This window comes from Centropristis striata, chromosome 23 (assembly GCF_030273125.1).
Source record: "Centropristis striata isolate RG_2023a ecotype Rhode Island chromosome 23, C.striata_1.0, whole genome shotgun sequence".
NCBI classification, from domain to species: domain Eukaryota; kingdom Metazoa; phylum Chordata; class Actinopteri; order Perciformes; family Serranidae; genus Centropristis; species Centropristis striata.
Window position 1 is genome coordinate 11,371,575 of NC_081539.1, and position 13,046 is coordinate 11,384,620.

General features: G+C 37.5%; 1 protein-coding gene across 1 annotated transcript in view; it reads left to right on the top strand.

Moving 5' to 3' along the window:
• The first annotated feature begins 2,559 nt into the window (after positions 1-2,559).
• Positions 2,560-13,046, top strand: part of si:dkey-192l18.9 (F-box/LRR-repeat protein 7) — a 29,239-nt gene continuing 18,752 nt past the window's right edge. Inside the window, exons 1-2 of the mRNA XM_059326504.1 lie at positions 2,560-3,061; positions 8,458-8,547. Of these exons, the coding sequence (XP_059182487.1) occupies positions 3,025-3,061; positions 8,458-8,547 (127 nt within the window). The 5' untranslated portion in view covers positions 2,560-3,024. The remainder of the gene's footprint in view (positions 3,062-8,457; positions 8,548-13,046) is intronic.

Consider the following 13,046-nt stretch of genomic DNA (forward strand, 5'->3'; position numbering starts at 1 on the left):
ATTACAGATGTGTCATGACTTCTAGCCCTCTTAGTCATTTTTTCCCCTTTTTAAAATAAAATTTCAGCACAATAAATAAATGGCAGTAAGGGTGAAGGGTGTAGGAGTTTAATACCTTTGTGGAATGGAAACTTACTTCCTATGTGCCAGCCAGGACAGCTGCCAATAAAACACACACACACACACACATACGTATATGTATATATATATATATATATTATCAGACATTTTTGCCATGTAAGGAAGAGAAGCAAAATATGCATCATAAAGCTCCATGAAGAAAAAATAACTGCACTTTTAAAGAAAAGCAAAAAATATTGTGCAGTTCCTTGGATCTGTAGATTTGTCCATATAGCTAAAACTAGCATTATTAGAGTTTACCAGGTTTATACCAGACTCCATTCATAAATCTTCAGATTTTGAATGTGCTGAAATGGAGCTAGAAGAAACATTTTACTTTATATTCCCTACTTTTTTTTATACTTTTTCATCGACAATTAAATGAATAAACAAGTAGACCTTTGTTATATATTTCGTTGAGTCATATTATCCCAACAATTTTCCCAACAATTTTCAAACCAAATTAGTCATTTGGGCATGAGTCAGCATTGTGGTTTTCTGCCAGAAGTTGCCATAAATTTACTTTTTGTCCAGTTTTAAGCTGCATTTTTATGATTTTAGTCTTTTTTAACTATATATTTTAAGCGGATGAAGGAATTTGGTCATGTGATGTCTGTCGGTGTCCTCTTTATAGTAAAATATTTAAGGTTGAAGCAAAAAAACACTTACAACCACTTCTCTAGACACATTTTCTCCACTAATGTTATTTTTATTCTGTGTCCAGCTTCAGTTAAAGGTATTTACATTGTGTTATCTATAATGGAAGAAATCTGACCCTGTGACCTTTTAGGAATTTGATCAACTGGATTAGATGTGTGATAAAATCCAGTGGAGCTATAATAAACTGTGCATCTAATTAAAGAGTCAAACTCACTATAGACCTAAATACCACAAGATCCTTGTTAGATCTGCAGGCTGTGTGCATTTAGAAAGGAATTTCAACTTGTATGAAGAATATTAAGTCACCTGTCAACAGCAGACAACTGGTTTTGTCCTGCGACTTTACTTCCAGATATCCAATGACCTGTACGCCTGCTATTCATAGACACATTCCCACATGTGCGGTTAAACCATTCTCTTCTTTCAGCACGCCTATATCCTCAGAATATTTAGGAGATTATGTGTCCTCAGTTCTGATTGGCTGAAGTTCTTAGAGTCACACCTGTGGTGACATAACACTTAAATATTTATGAGGTATATAGAGGAAAATTGGATCATCACTGCTTCCATTATGTCAGCTATAGACTATGAAAGTAACATTTACTCAAGTACTGAGCTGAAGTACAAGTTTGAGGTACTTTGCTTGAGTATTTACATTTTGTGCTACTCTATTCTCCTCTCCTTACTTACTTTTTGCTCCACTATGAATTATTTTTGATCAATTTAGTTACTTTAAAGATTCTGATTAATAATGAAAAATGCAATGAACAAATAGCCTCCATGATGGTAATGTATTGTTAAAGGATAACAGGAAAAAAATCTAAATATAGAGAAATTATAAGAAAAATAGCAACAAGAAATAAGTATGTAAAAATGTATGCACTATACTGGAATATATAAAAATAATACAGAAATAAGGAAAATTTAAAATAATAATAATACATTACATGTGTAAAATACTAAAATAAATAATACTAAAATAAAGAAATAAATGTTGTTCAGGCAAGTAAAGTAGAAATAAGAAAAATGTTATGTCAAAATAAAAAATAAAAAATAAAAAATGCAATGAAGAAAATAGCCTACATGATGGTAAAGTATTATTATAGGACAACAGAATGAAAATACAGAGAAATATAGAGACATTTTTAAGAAAAATAGAAATAAGAAATAAGTATGTAAAATGTATTCACTATATTGCAATACATATTACAATAATATAGAAATAAGGAAATTGCAGTAGTAGTAATAATAATAATAATAATAATAATAATGATAAATAATAATAAAAACAAATACTACTACTACTACTAATGATAATAATAATAAAAACAAATAATAATAATAGTTTGTATTCTATATTAAAATATTACATGTTGACCAGGGAAGTAAAGTTGAATAAATAAATATATCAAAATAAATAAATAATACAATATATAACCAAAAGTGTACAAAATAATTAATATTGCTGAAAATTGGCTCTACAAATATATTGGTTGATATATGTGCAGTATGAATGCAGTTTTATGACAGAAAACCAGATTATTAACAGTTGAATTATTGCATATAATTATTTACCTTTTTGGTAATGCACAGTTGAAAATATCTATTCTGAATAAATGATGGGGTTATAGGTGCACATTGTGACACTTTTGTACTTTTCCTCAGAAACCTGAATGCAGGACTTTAACTTGTAACTGTGGCACTGCTACATTTATTTACTTAAAAGATGTGAGTAACTTGTTCCAGCATTGTTTCTGAGTCACTGCCTGTCTTTGGCTTATCTTTCTTTAAATATCCACATCTCCCTCCCTGGTCTGCGGTCTCTTTAAATCCAGCTCCAGTGGAGGAGAGCAGCGAGTGCTCACAAAGTTGTCTGGCCGCTGTGATTGCCCGCACTCTGCCTGATAAACAGCTGCTTACCATTTAGGGCACTTCACAAAACTTTTTCCTCTCCGAACTCCTCGAGAGATTTTTTGTGTGCGCGTACGGCGCTCTTTGTCCTCTGTGGATGTTCAGATATAGAAAGTCTGCACCGCTGGAAGCTCGAGTGTGGACTCTGAAGGTTTGCGTAATGCTGAGGCGTCCGCTGCTCAACATCTGGATTAACTATTTGGAGTCAGAGCTAGCGGCCCTACACAAAACTCTGCCTGTCTAGCCTATCTTTATGGAAAGACTGCCCTTTTCTCTGGAATTTAACTCCTTTTGATACACCGAGTTTTGCGCATAGATTATGTATTCTTTAAAATGGGTGCGAACAATGGAAAACTGTATGGAAGCGAGGGTAAGTGCTCTAATTACCACTTTAAGACACGTTTTATTTGAATTCCACTTGAAAGAAAGCTTTTATATAGAACCAGACTCCACAGAGACTGCCATGTTGCCGCTATCTGCCACACTTTATCTCCATACAGACAGCAATGTGCGGTTTCTTGTAGCTTTCTTGAGTTTGGACATTAGCGTAAAACTAGCACTATTCACCTCTATATCTTCAATTTTCACCCAGATAAGTGTTTTCTCTCTTTGTGTAGACTTTATCTTAAGCCAGACTCCATTCAAAAATCACCAAATTGTGAGAATATGTGCTAATATGGAGCTGATAGTAACATTTGGCTTCAAAGAATCCACTTTTTATAGGCTACTTTATAAAGATGTGCAAACTTTATATTCTTCATATAAGATGCAGAGTGACATCTGCTGGTCACATTTCAAACACTTGCATTACAGTATAACACTTCTAGCAACTTCTCTTGATTTATTTTACCCATAATTTTCTCCAGAAAAGTAACTTTTAATGCCTGTTTAGCATTTTACAGTGCTATAATGAAGTTGTAGGAGGGAAAATGTCATAGATTTTATTTTACATTTAAGTTGGTAGCAAAGGTGATGTTTTAGTCTAGTAACAGTGTCAGTTTAAATTAAATATCCCCTCACACAATGAGTCAACATGAATAACTGCTGACTTGGCATGGCAGCCAGTTCATCAGACACCAAGTAGCCTAATTTATGGATTTTTTTTAAAAGAGTGTATCCCTGCAGGTCTAGTGGAGGCGGGTCACAGAGTGCTTTGGCATGTGGGCACTCAGTCTTACACTCTTATCTTGATAAGAGCCAATTCCACAGATTTTTGTCCTCAATCCCTTTACCCATTTGTTGTTTACGTTGTTTGATTTGGCAGCCATTTCTTGCATATTGGTCAATGCCATGTGATCATTATGTAAACAAAAATATGCAGATGAAAAAATGTCATGCTGATTGGTGTTGGGGCTCCTGCAGAGATGGTTTATTATAGTCGATACACCCTAAAATAATATATTTCTTCTGAGTTAACGCTCGTTTAATAAATATTTTTTGACCTTAAGTAGCCCTCCTGCAGCTGATTATTAAGAGATTCTGACTCAGGTTGCAATTATCATTATTGATTCATCTGCCAATTCCTTTCTAGATGAGCGGATTAATCATTTGGTTGATGAAATGTCAGAAAATTGTGTGAAAATGGTAATACTAGATGTCTTTAAATGTCTTGTTTTTGCAGTCCAAAACTCAAAATATTCAGTTTAATATGATATCCAACAGAGAACAGCAGGAAATCTCCATATGTGAGTAGGTGAGAAAAACATTTGCAGCAGTTTTTGCATGAAAAAATTACTTTTTCACGCAAAAATGATCAAACTAGTCAATTAATCGTTGCAGCTCTAATTCTGACCATAATGACAATATGGATATTGTTCCTCAGGCTCAGATGTTATCCCTTAATTATAGGTAAAACAACTTACTAATGATAAAAAAAATATTGAAAAAAATAAATATCACCCTTTTGGCTCATTACCTCCAATCAATAAGGGGCCAGTTATGGACTATAAGATGAAAAAAAATCATTAGTAATGAAGATCTGATGGCCGAGGAGGCAGAGAAATTCACTTTCCTGCTATCAGACACAGTCAGAAAATGATTTCACCCAAGTGGAATGCAGCTTAAAACCAGGGGAGAACATTTTTTTGTGATATTATAATAACCGAAATCTATATCTCATACCACAGAATTGATGAAATCTCCAAACATGGCATTAATGAGCTCAGCAGGACAGTCCGACTCACCTTCATTGCTATGGGCAAGATCCAGTTTGTACCAAGATATTACCTCCTCTCTCCCCCACTGTCCATCTAATCCCCAGCATTACTTATTCATAAAAAAAACTGCGGTCCGACTCAACCAAACACTTGATTTCTGTCTCCAGAGCAGAAATGTTTGCATAAATAACATTCCAGTGTGCTCTCTTCCTAAGTCAATAACTGCTGAGAAAAGATTGGAAGTCCTGATGTTAAAAATAACAAGTGGACCGGCTCCACCCAGGAATCTTGCCTGTTCAGGTGCACCAACAGATCCTATCTCACTCTGGAGTCTTCTTTGAGCTGAATTTGCAGCATTCCAGCCTTTTTTTTAACTCTCATTAGTTTAACAGGCATTAGTCAGGTGGGAAAATATGATGTAGGCTCTGCAATATTCCTGCTGCACAACTCACCTCTAGTGAGTCTTAAAGGGATATACCATCTCAATATGTATTTACATTCTGTGACTTTATAGTAGTTTTCTCTATTAGTGGCAGAGTCCGCCATTTCCTACTTTATTTATACTACGTTTGTAGCATGACAACAGATTGGGGTTAGAAAATAAGATAATTATTGACTGAAATCTTTATAGAAAAAAAACCCTGAAATGAACTATTCTGATAATTGATTGATCGTTTTGAGTGGTTAAATGTCAATACTCTCTTGTTTCGGCTTCTCGGATGTCGATATTTGCTGGTTTCAACAGTCTTCTACAACTATAAACTAAATATATTTGGATTTTTGAGCTGTTGATTGGACAAAACAAGGTGTTTGAAGCAATACCAGATTTGATACATTTAAGCATTATTATGGGTAATAGTCAATATGTATTTTTATTCTGTGATTACCTCACTATATATTAGTTTCTTCTGTTAGTGGCGGAGTCCGCCATTCCCTATTGTATTCATACTGCCTGTGTGAAGCATGAAAACAGATTGGGGTTAGTAAAAAAAGCGAATTATTGATTGACATCTTTATAAAAACAACCTGAAATGAAATATTCTGATAATTGATTGATCATTTTGAGTGGCTAAATGCCAATAATCTCTTGTTTCGGCTTCTCCAACGTAAATATTTGCTGGTTTCAACAGTCTTCTACGACTATAAACTAAATTTATTTGGATTTTTGAGCTGTTGAATGGACAAAAACAAGGTGTTTCAAGATGCAACCTTCAATTATAATGGATATTTGTCACTGTTTTATCTCATTTAGTAGACAAATCAATGAATGAATTAATGACACAAAACACATTAGTTGCACCCATTCCACGCTGGTCTACACACATATTTACTGTCTTTTTCCAGAAACAAAATAGTGCCAAGTGAAGTGTTTGATATTTGTGGTGGAATGGGTGGCCTTTTAGTGTAGTTTTGTGGAGTAAAACCTTGTAGTTTGGTGACCCCGCCAGCTTGCAGGAACTATATATCAACAATCGGAAACCATCCAGAACTCCGACACCGGAGCTTGGAAAGTAAGCTAATAGCTTTGCATCCACTATACTACTTTCAATCAACTACTTAATGTCCAAAATTCCAAACTATCCCTTTAATTCTCCCTTTTATTGCAAGATACAGTAGAATAATATCTGATTGAACCCCTTTAAACCCCCAATAAGTACAAGTGCAAATGTAAACTTTTGCAACAGTTTGTTTGGCTTAAACTCATGTTGTTTTTAGGGCGGCAACTAATGTGTCAACCAGTTAATTGATTTTTCTATAAAATGTAAGAAAACAGTGAAAAATGTCTTCTATAATACAGGGTTGCATCTTCAAACACCTTGTTTTGTCCATTCAACAGCTCAAAAACCCAAAGATATTTAGTTTATATTCGTAGAAGACTGTTGAAACCTGCAAATATTTACATTGGAGAAGCTGGAATAAGAGAATATTGGCATTTAACCACTCAATGATCCATACATTTTCAAAATAGTTAATTGCAGACTGCTTTTATGAAGAAGTCTGTCAATAATTAGCTTTTTTCTAACCCAAACTTGATTTCATGCTGCACAGGCAGAATGAACACAATAGGCAGTGGCAGACTCCGCCACTAACGGAGAAAACTACTATAAAGTGAGTTAATCACAGAATGTAAATACATATTGAATTGCTATTGCTAATAATAATGCCGACTCTTGTATGTGCCAAATCTGGTATCGCTTTTATGAAACTCATCAGGACTGTAATTCATTCAAATTATTCCACATTTTCAGGAAAGAAAATACTGAATAATATTTATAGTATCTGCATCGTTTTAGTGTCTCAGACCAGCATCTCAGTTACAAGTGCAGAGTTCTGCAGTCCGTCTGTCCACATCTGTTTTCAAGTGTGATTCCACAATTAATTACACACTGGTCACAACTATGCAGCAACCCTCCACCAACACATTATATAAGCATAATACAGGAAGCAGGAGCTTTTCTGAAAGTTGTTTTTCCATGAAAGACAGAAAACAATCGGCCTTGCACAGACACACACATGCAGAGAAGAATCAGCTCACTATTAAGATGTATTTGCTTGCCAGAATTATACTTTCAGCTCTGCTCAGATATTAGAAAAGTGGACATCTGCAAGCTCCTCATGAATTTCTGAGTCATTTCTGGGGACTGAAGGAGCCGCACCAGATGTGCCGGCTCAGTGATGTCACCGCAAAATGTCATACCATATGAGCTGCATCGCTTTAAAGTGATTTTATATGCAACGGTGTGATCGTGCGGCCGAATGTGGACTCGCAGGTTGCATTTTTTTCCCAAGCTTTCGTATTTCTTACTGCTTATTTCGGGAACTGTCTAGTCTGTTTAGGTGGCTGCGCTTGATGTGCATGTGGGTGTGACTGTTTGGGAATACCTCTTCTTCGTGCTGGGTGAAAGGCGCATACTTAGTCTCAGGAAAGCCACAAAGCTGCATTTATGATCTGACAGAGGAATGAAATGCCATAAACAACTACTCCACAGGCAGCCTGCAGTCACCATGGCAGTCGAGCCACTCTAGAGCAGCAGCAGAGGCACACATTTGAAAGAATATCTCTTTGAAATGTAGCACTCCTGTGTGACTGTATGAAAGTCTGAATGCAACAACACAATGATAGCTCTTAAATGAAGCTGTAGAGTTAATAAAAAGCACTTTCATGTGGCAGTCAGGCTGTTGACCTCAGAAGTACGCAGCTGATGATACAGTTTATTGTAATCACTCATTAAAGAGATCGCTTGTTGGTATCTTGAGTGTTTCCTCACTGAGGGGGATTTCTGGAGACTTTACTCTTCTTCCAAATATAAAAAAAAAACGGACACTTACTCAAACAAACCAGCAGAGACTTTGTACATGTGCCAAACCCGAACCATTCATCCAAAAGTGAGGAGCATAAAAGTCACGAAAGCAGAGACTGATGGGCTTTATATTTCCTTACACGTCATACCTCCTTACCTTATTAAATACACCTTATCTCTGACAGAAAGGAATTAAGCATAAAGAGTGTTTTCTCTGTTTTGTGGTAAATCCTAAGTGCAGTTTGTCATCTTAAAGTTGCTACACTTTGTCCCAGCAAGTTTTGTTTTTCTTCCCATTTCCCCTGCAGGTAAAGGGAGCTCAAGCATCTCTTCTGACATAAGTTCGAGCACAGATCACACACCAACCAAAGCTCCAAAGAATGTGGCTACCACCGAAGGTAAGGCATCTGGTGCTCATTAACCAAACTCCCCTCCCTTCTTCTCCTCCTCCTCCTCCTCCCACCACTCTCTTTGCTCCTCATCCACTCTCTGTACTGCCTATTTTTGGAGAGAAACCTGCGTGTTCCTGGGATAACCCTACACTGAAAACAAACTCACAGCTCCCATCAGAAACCAAAGGCATTTCTTGGGCTTTGTTTGAGGAGGAGAAGAAAAGAAAAAAAAACCCTCCTGGGTTCTCATTGTGGAAGAATGCTTATCTAAACTGTGGTCGTATCAGGCTCAAAGCGCTGCCAGGGAGGGAGGTACGTGTGCTCGAGAGAGAGGGATTTTGCTGGAGAAGGTGTAGGGAGTGAAACTGGGAAAAGAGCGCTGCACCTTCTGTTGTTACTCCTCTCCATATGCAGCTCTCTGGCTCCCTCTCGCCTCCCTTGCCTCCTGCCTGTTCGGGCACTTTTCCAGCCCCTGGCACAGCGTCTGTAGGGAACCGCTCCTCTTTGTCAGGAGTGTATGTGTTACGAATGTAAACTGTGTGCTCACTGTAATGGTTCAAAAATACTTTGCAGCTAACTGATGGCTTTAGGAGCCTCCTGTCAGCAGAGTTTTTAAAAAAAAAAATCTGTCAGTCAAAGAAGGAATTATATTTTATATTTAAAATAAAAAAAGTCATAGATTAAAAGTAGTGCAATGCCAGGTGTTGTTTCCTTTCTGTACTGAATTTGGGCTTGTGCTCTCTAGGAACTCGTAGTTTGTTATGATAAAAGATTTGCTGAATCCCTTTATCAGCAACCAAACAGAGGAACATCTGCACTTTGTAGGGCATAGTGCACGCCGTAGCTGTGCAGGCTGCCTTTTTTCTAAATCTGGGTCAATATCTTGGCTATTTAACCCCCCAAACCCTTAAGTTTTGGGCTATTTTGGCCGTTTTGTTGAATAGTTTTCATTCTGCATGTACAGTCATGCAATAAATTATTAGACCATTGTTCAATTTCTTGTTCATTTTAATGCATGGCACAACTAAAGGTACATTTGTTTGGACAAATATAATGATAACAACCAAAATAGCCCATAAGAGTTTATTTAAGAGCTGATATCTGGACAATTTCCATGGTTTTCTTGATAATGATTTTGATTATTAGCAAGAAAACCATGGCAAATGGCTAGGCCGATTGTTTTCTGTCTTTCGTGGAAAAACAACTTTCAGAAAAGCTCCTGTCTTTTGCTTATATAATGTGTTGGTGGAGAGTTGCTGTATAGTTGGAAAAGTTTCAAAAAAGTTATGTGATTTAAACGGCACCTCCAGAGAGGTGGCAAAAAAAGGGCAGTTTGTGCATGATGCACCAGTTTAATATTGTGGCCAAACGGTGGAATTACAACTACCGGATCCATCATGTGATGCCATGGGACCCAAAAAGTATTTTTCCCATAGACTTATATTGGAAAATAGATGTATAAAACAGCCCTTATTTAAATGATTATGTCCTAAAGGTTGTAAAGTTCACTAATAGCCGGATTTAGAAGTCTTTTCCTTTATGTGAATGGGTCCGAGGAGCTGGGAGGCGTGGCTTAAGGAAACAGTAGGGCGCTCGCTCTTTGGGCCCAGAGCTGCAGAAGATCTATTGTTATTTTGAACAAGGAAGTCAAACTTTTGGTCAAACTTTCAGCTTGAGGGGGCACTGAGCAACTTTCATATGAATGAATGGGGCTCTGCCTCCAACTCTATCCAGTTCTCTTTATACATCCATAGTGTTGCACGAGTGATGATTCTCTCTGACCAATCAGGGGCTTGCACTGTTTTAACTTCACCTTCTAGTACTCACTCAGCTCACTCAGAACCTCGTCTAAGGTAAATAGGTTCGATCCACAACTTTTGCTAATAGAAAACCAAAAAAGAGCAAGCCGAGTTGAGTAGAGCTGTGCTGAGCTGTGCAGAGGAAATGCAGCATATATTGCATCCTACAGCTCATTTATAGCATACCTCACAGTGCTTTACAGGTTTTGGGAGTGTGTTAAACTTCCACTGGGCAGGAAACATTGAAAAAGAATGAGTCAGACAGTAAATAAGAACCCCCAGTGAAGTAAGCACCAAAAACCTTATCAAACCCCCCTCAGATTCATTGTTGTCTCTCTTCCTTTGTGCTGTGGTCTCTTTCTTTGAGATGACCGGTGACTCACCGACTCTTTTGCACACTCACATATACACTGAGCTCGTTCCTCTCATGCATTGTCATCACCAATCTTAAATTTGCTCTGGCATGATGAATGTAGTATTCTTGTGGTTTCGCAGCTGCCCACAAGAAAACAAATAGCAGTGAGAGCCTGTGTTTATAACTGTCACTCAGCTGAAGATTTCAAGGTGATTCTCAGAGAGAACAAAGCGCCGGGCCAACTCCTCGCAAGACGTCAGCTTTTCGATTTCACGCAAGATGTGTGTCAATTAGTTTGTTTTAGTGAGGTTAATTCACTGATTAACCTCACTAAATATAGAGCGAGATGTACCGTCCTCCTATGGGGGGGTGCTTTAAGCCGGGGCAGATTACTCATTCGATGGAAATGCTGACTCACTTGAGGAGCTGCTGGAGTATTTTGGGGAAATTGATAATTGTTCTGAATGTGTCGACTTGGAGAACAACCTGTGCAGATAGAAATATATAGACAGAGCAAAGACCATAGCCAGTGGCTTCCCCACCATAATTTCCCTCCTGTGTTATGACTGAAATTGTTATTTTTTTTCTCCATGCTAAGTGGGAGTAATTACATGGTCTGGAACCACCACGGCCACAGTCAAATCCCCCCTCCTTAAAAAGACACACATATGCACGTACACACACACATACACACACAAACACACGTTCACACACTCACACACGGTGGCAGATTACACAGTCCTTGCCCACCTCGTCCTGTGGTCCACTAAACTAATCAGGAAGCAGTCTGGGCTGTTTCCCCACCACACACTGGGAGTATTCATGTTAGGTCCTTACACAGTATCCCCATGCTGCAGGAACGTCACGGCTGCATTAATACAGTTAGTTAGGTAGTTACAGAGTATACAATTCTGCATATTTATATTGTGATTTTTAAAATATGTTAAGAAAACAAAGACACAGCAGTATACAAACTGTTAAAAAAATCTGTCTGCCACAAATTAATTAATTTACATAACATGTAAACTATTAAGATAAGATAAGATAAGATAAGATAAGATAAGATAAGATAAGATAAGATAAGATATGACTTTATTTATCCCGCAGTGGGGAAATTAAGTTGTCACAGCAGCTCAAGATTCAGACACATTTATGTAAAAGACAGAATAAGAATATAAAAAAATAAGATATATACATACATTCTATACACATTACATACATACATTTCTGCTATTTGGCATTTGTTATTAATATATATTTTTTGCGCTTGATTGTTTTCTTTGAAGTACTTTGCATTTTACAGATATTGCACATTAGAGAAAGAATATTTCAGCATGTTAAATAGGTTAAAACTCCACACAGAAGAGCCGCAGGCTGGAGTCGAACCGGCGACCCTCTTGCTGTGAGACAAGATGCTGACTACTGTAACACTGTGTAGCACGAGGTAACAGAGGAAGTGGACCACATCATCAGAAACTCACTTCTAACTTGAGTCCAACAGTAATCGAATCATGTTCAGTAAAATGTAGAACAACATAGTTTCAGTTTGTAGAATATTTACAGTGAGAAACAGCACGCCATGCAGTTATTCCGCCATTATTGTTTTGAATGCACTCGGTTGTTGTCCACATGCTGCTGCTGCTCTGTTACACGGCACTACAGTCTCCTCCAACTTTGTTTTCCGCAAAGCCAGACTGCCATGTGAACTCACAGACTGAGGACGCCAATACTACACCATTGCAGAATCAGTATGAATGTCCTACGGGGAATGACGGCAGAGCTCGTTACGGTACTTTTGTGGAAACGCAGTATGAAAAGGGCTAAAGGGCTGATGAAGGGCAATTTCCACATAAACACTCTCCTGTTGTGAGCTACAGCTTAGGTAAGGTTGTGCTTTAAATCTTCTGGATTCAGCTTTTCATTTGTAAGAGAAAGATTGTTATTTCCTCTTGCAAAAGACACATAATCTCCCTTCAACATTAGTCAAATCCAAACCAGAGCCTCTGAGACTGAAGAGCTGGACACTGCACCAAGTCTGCCCAGATTGTTTCATTTTTCTACAAACAAAAACTGATGTCACCAGAAGATGCGATAATCATCTCAAAACTCTTCACATAGCCGCTTTAAACTCAACAAACCATAATATTAAATAATTGTTGAGCTCTAATATCAGCACACAGATGGAAAGTAGGCCATCGCCTGTTACATTTATTCCCATAAAATCAACATTAGAAAGTTACACTCCTTCTGCTCCTGAAAACAAACCAAGTCGGGGCAGTCGTCTGGCAAGTTTCTGCAACATGTCTCTGTTTTCATTTATTATTTAGACGGGCTTGTGGTGGCCTGACCCA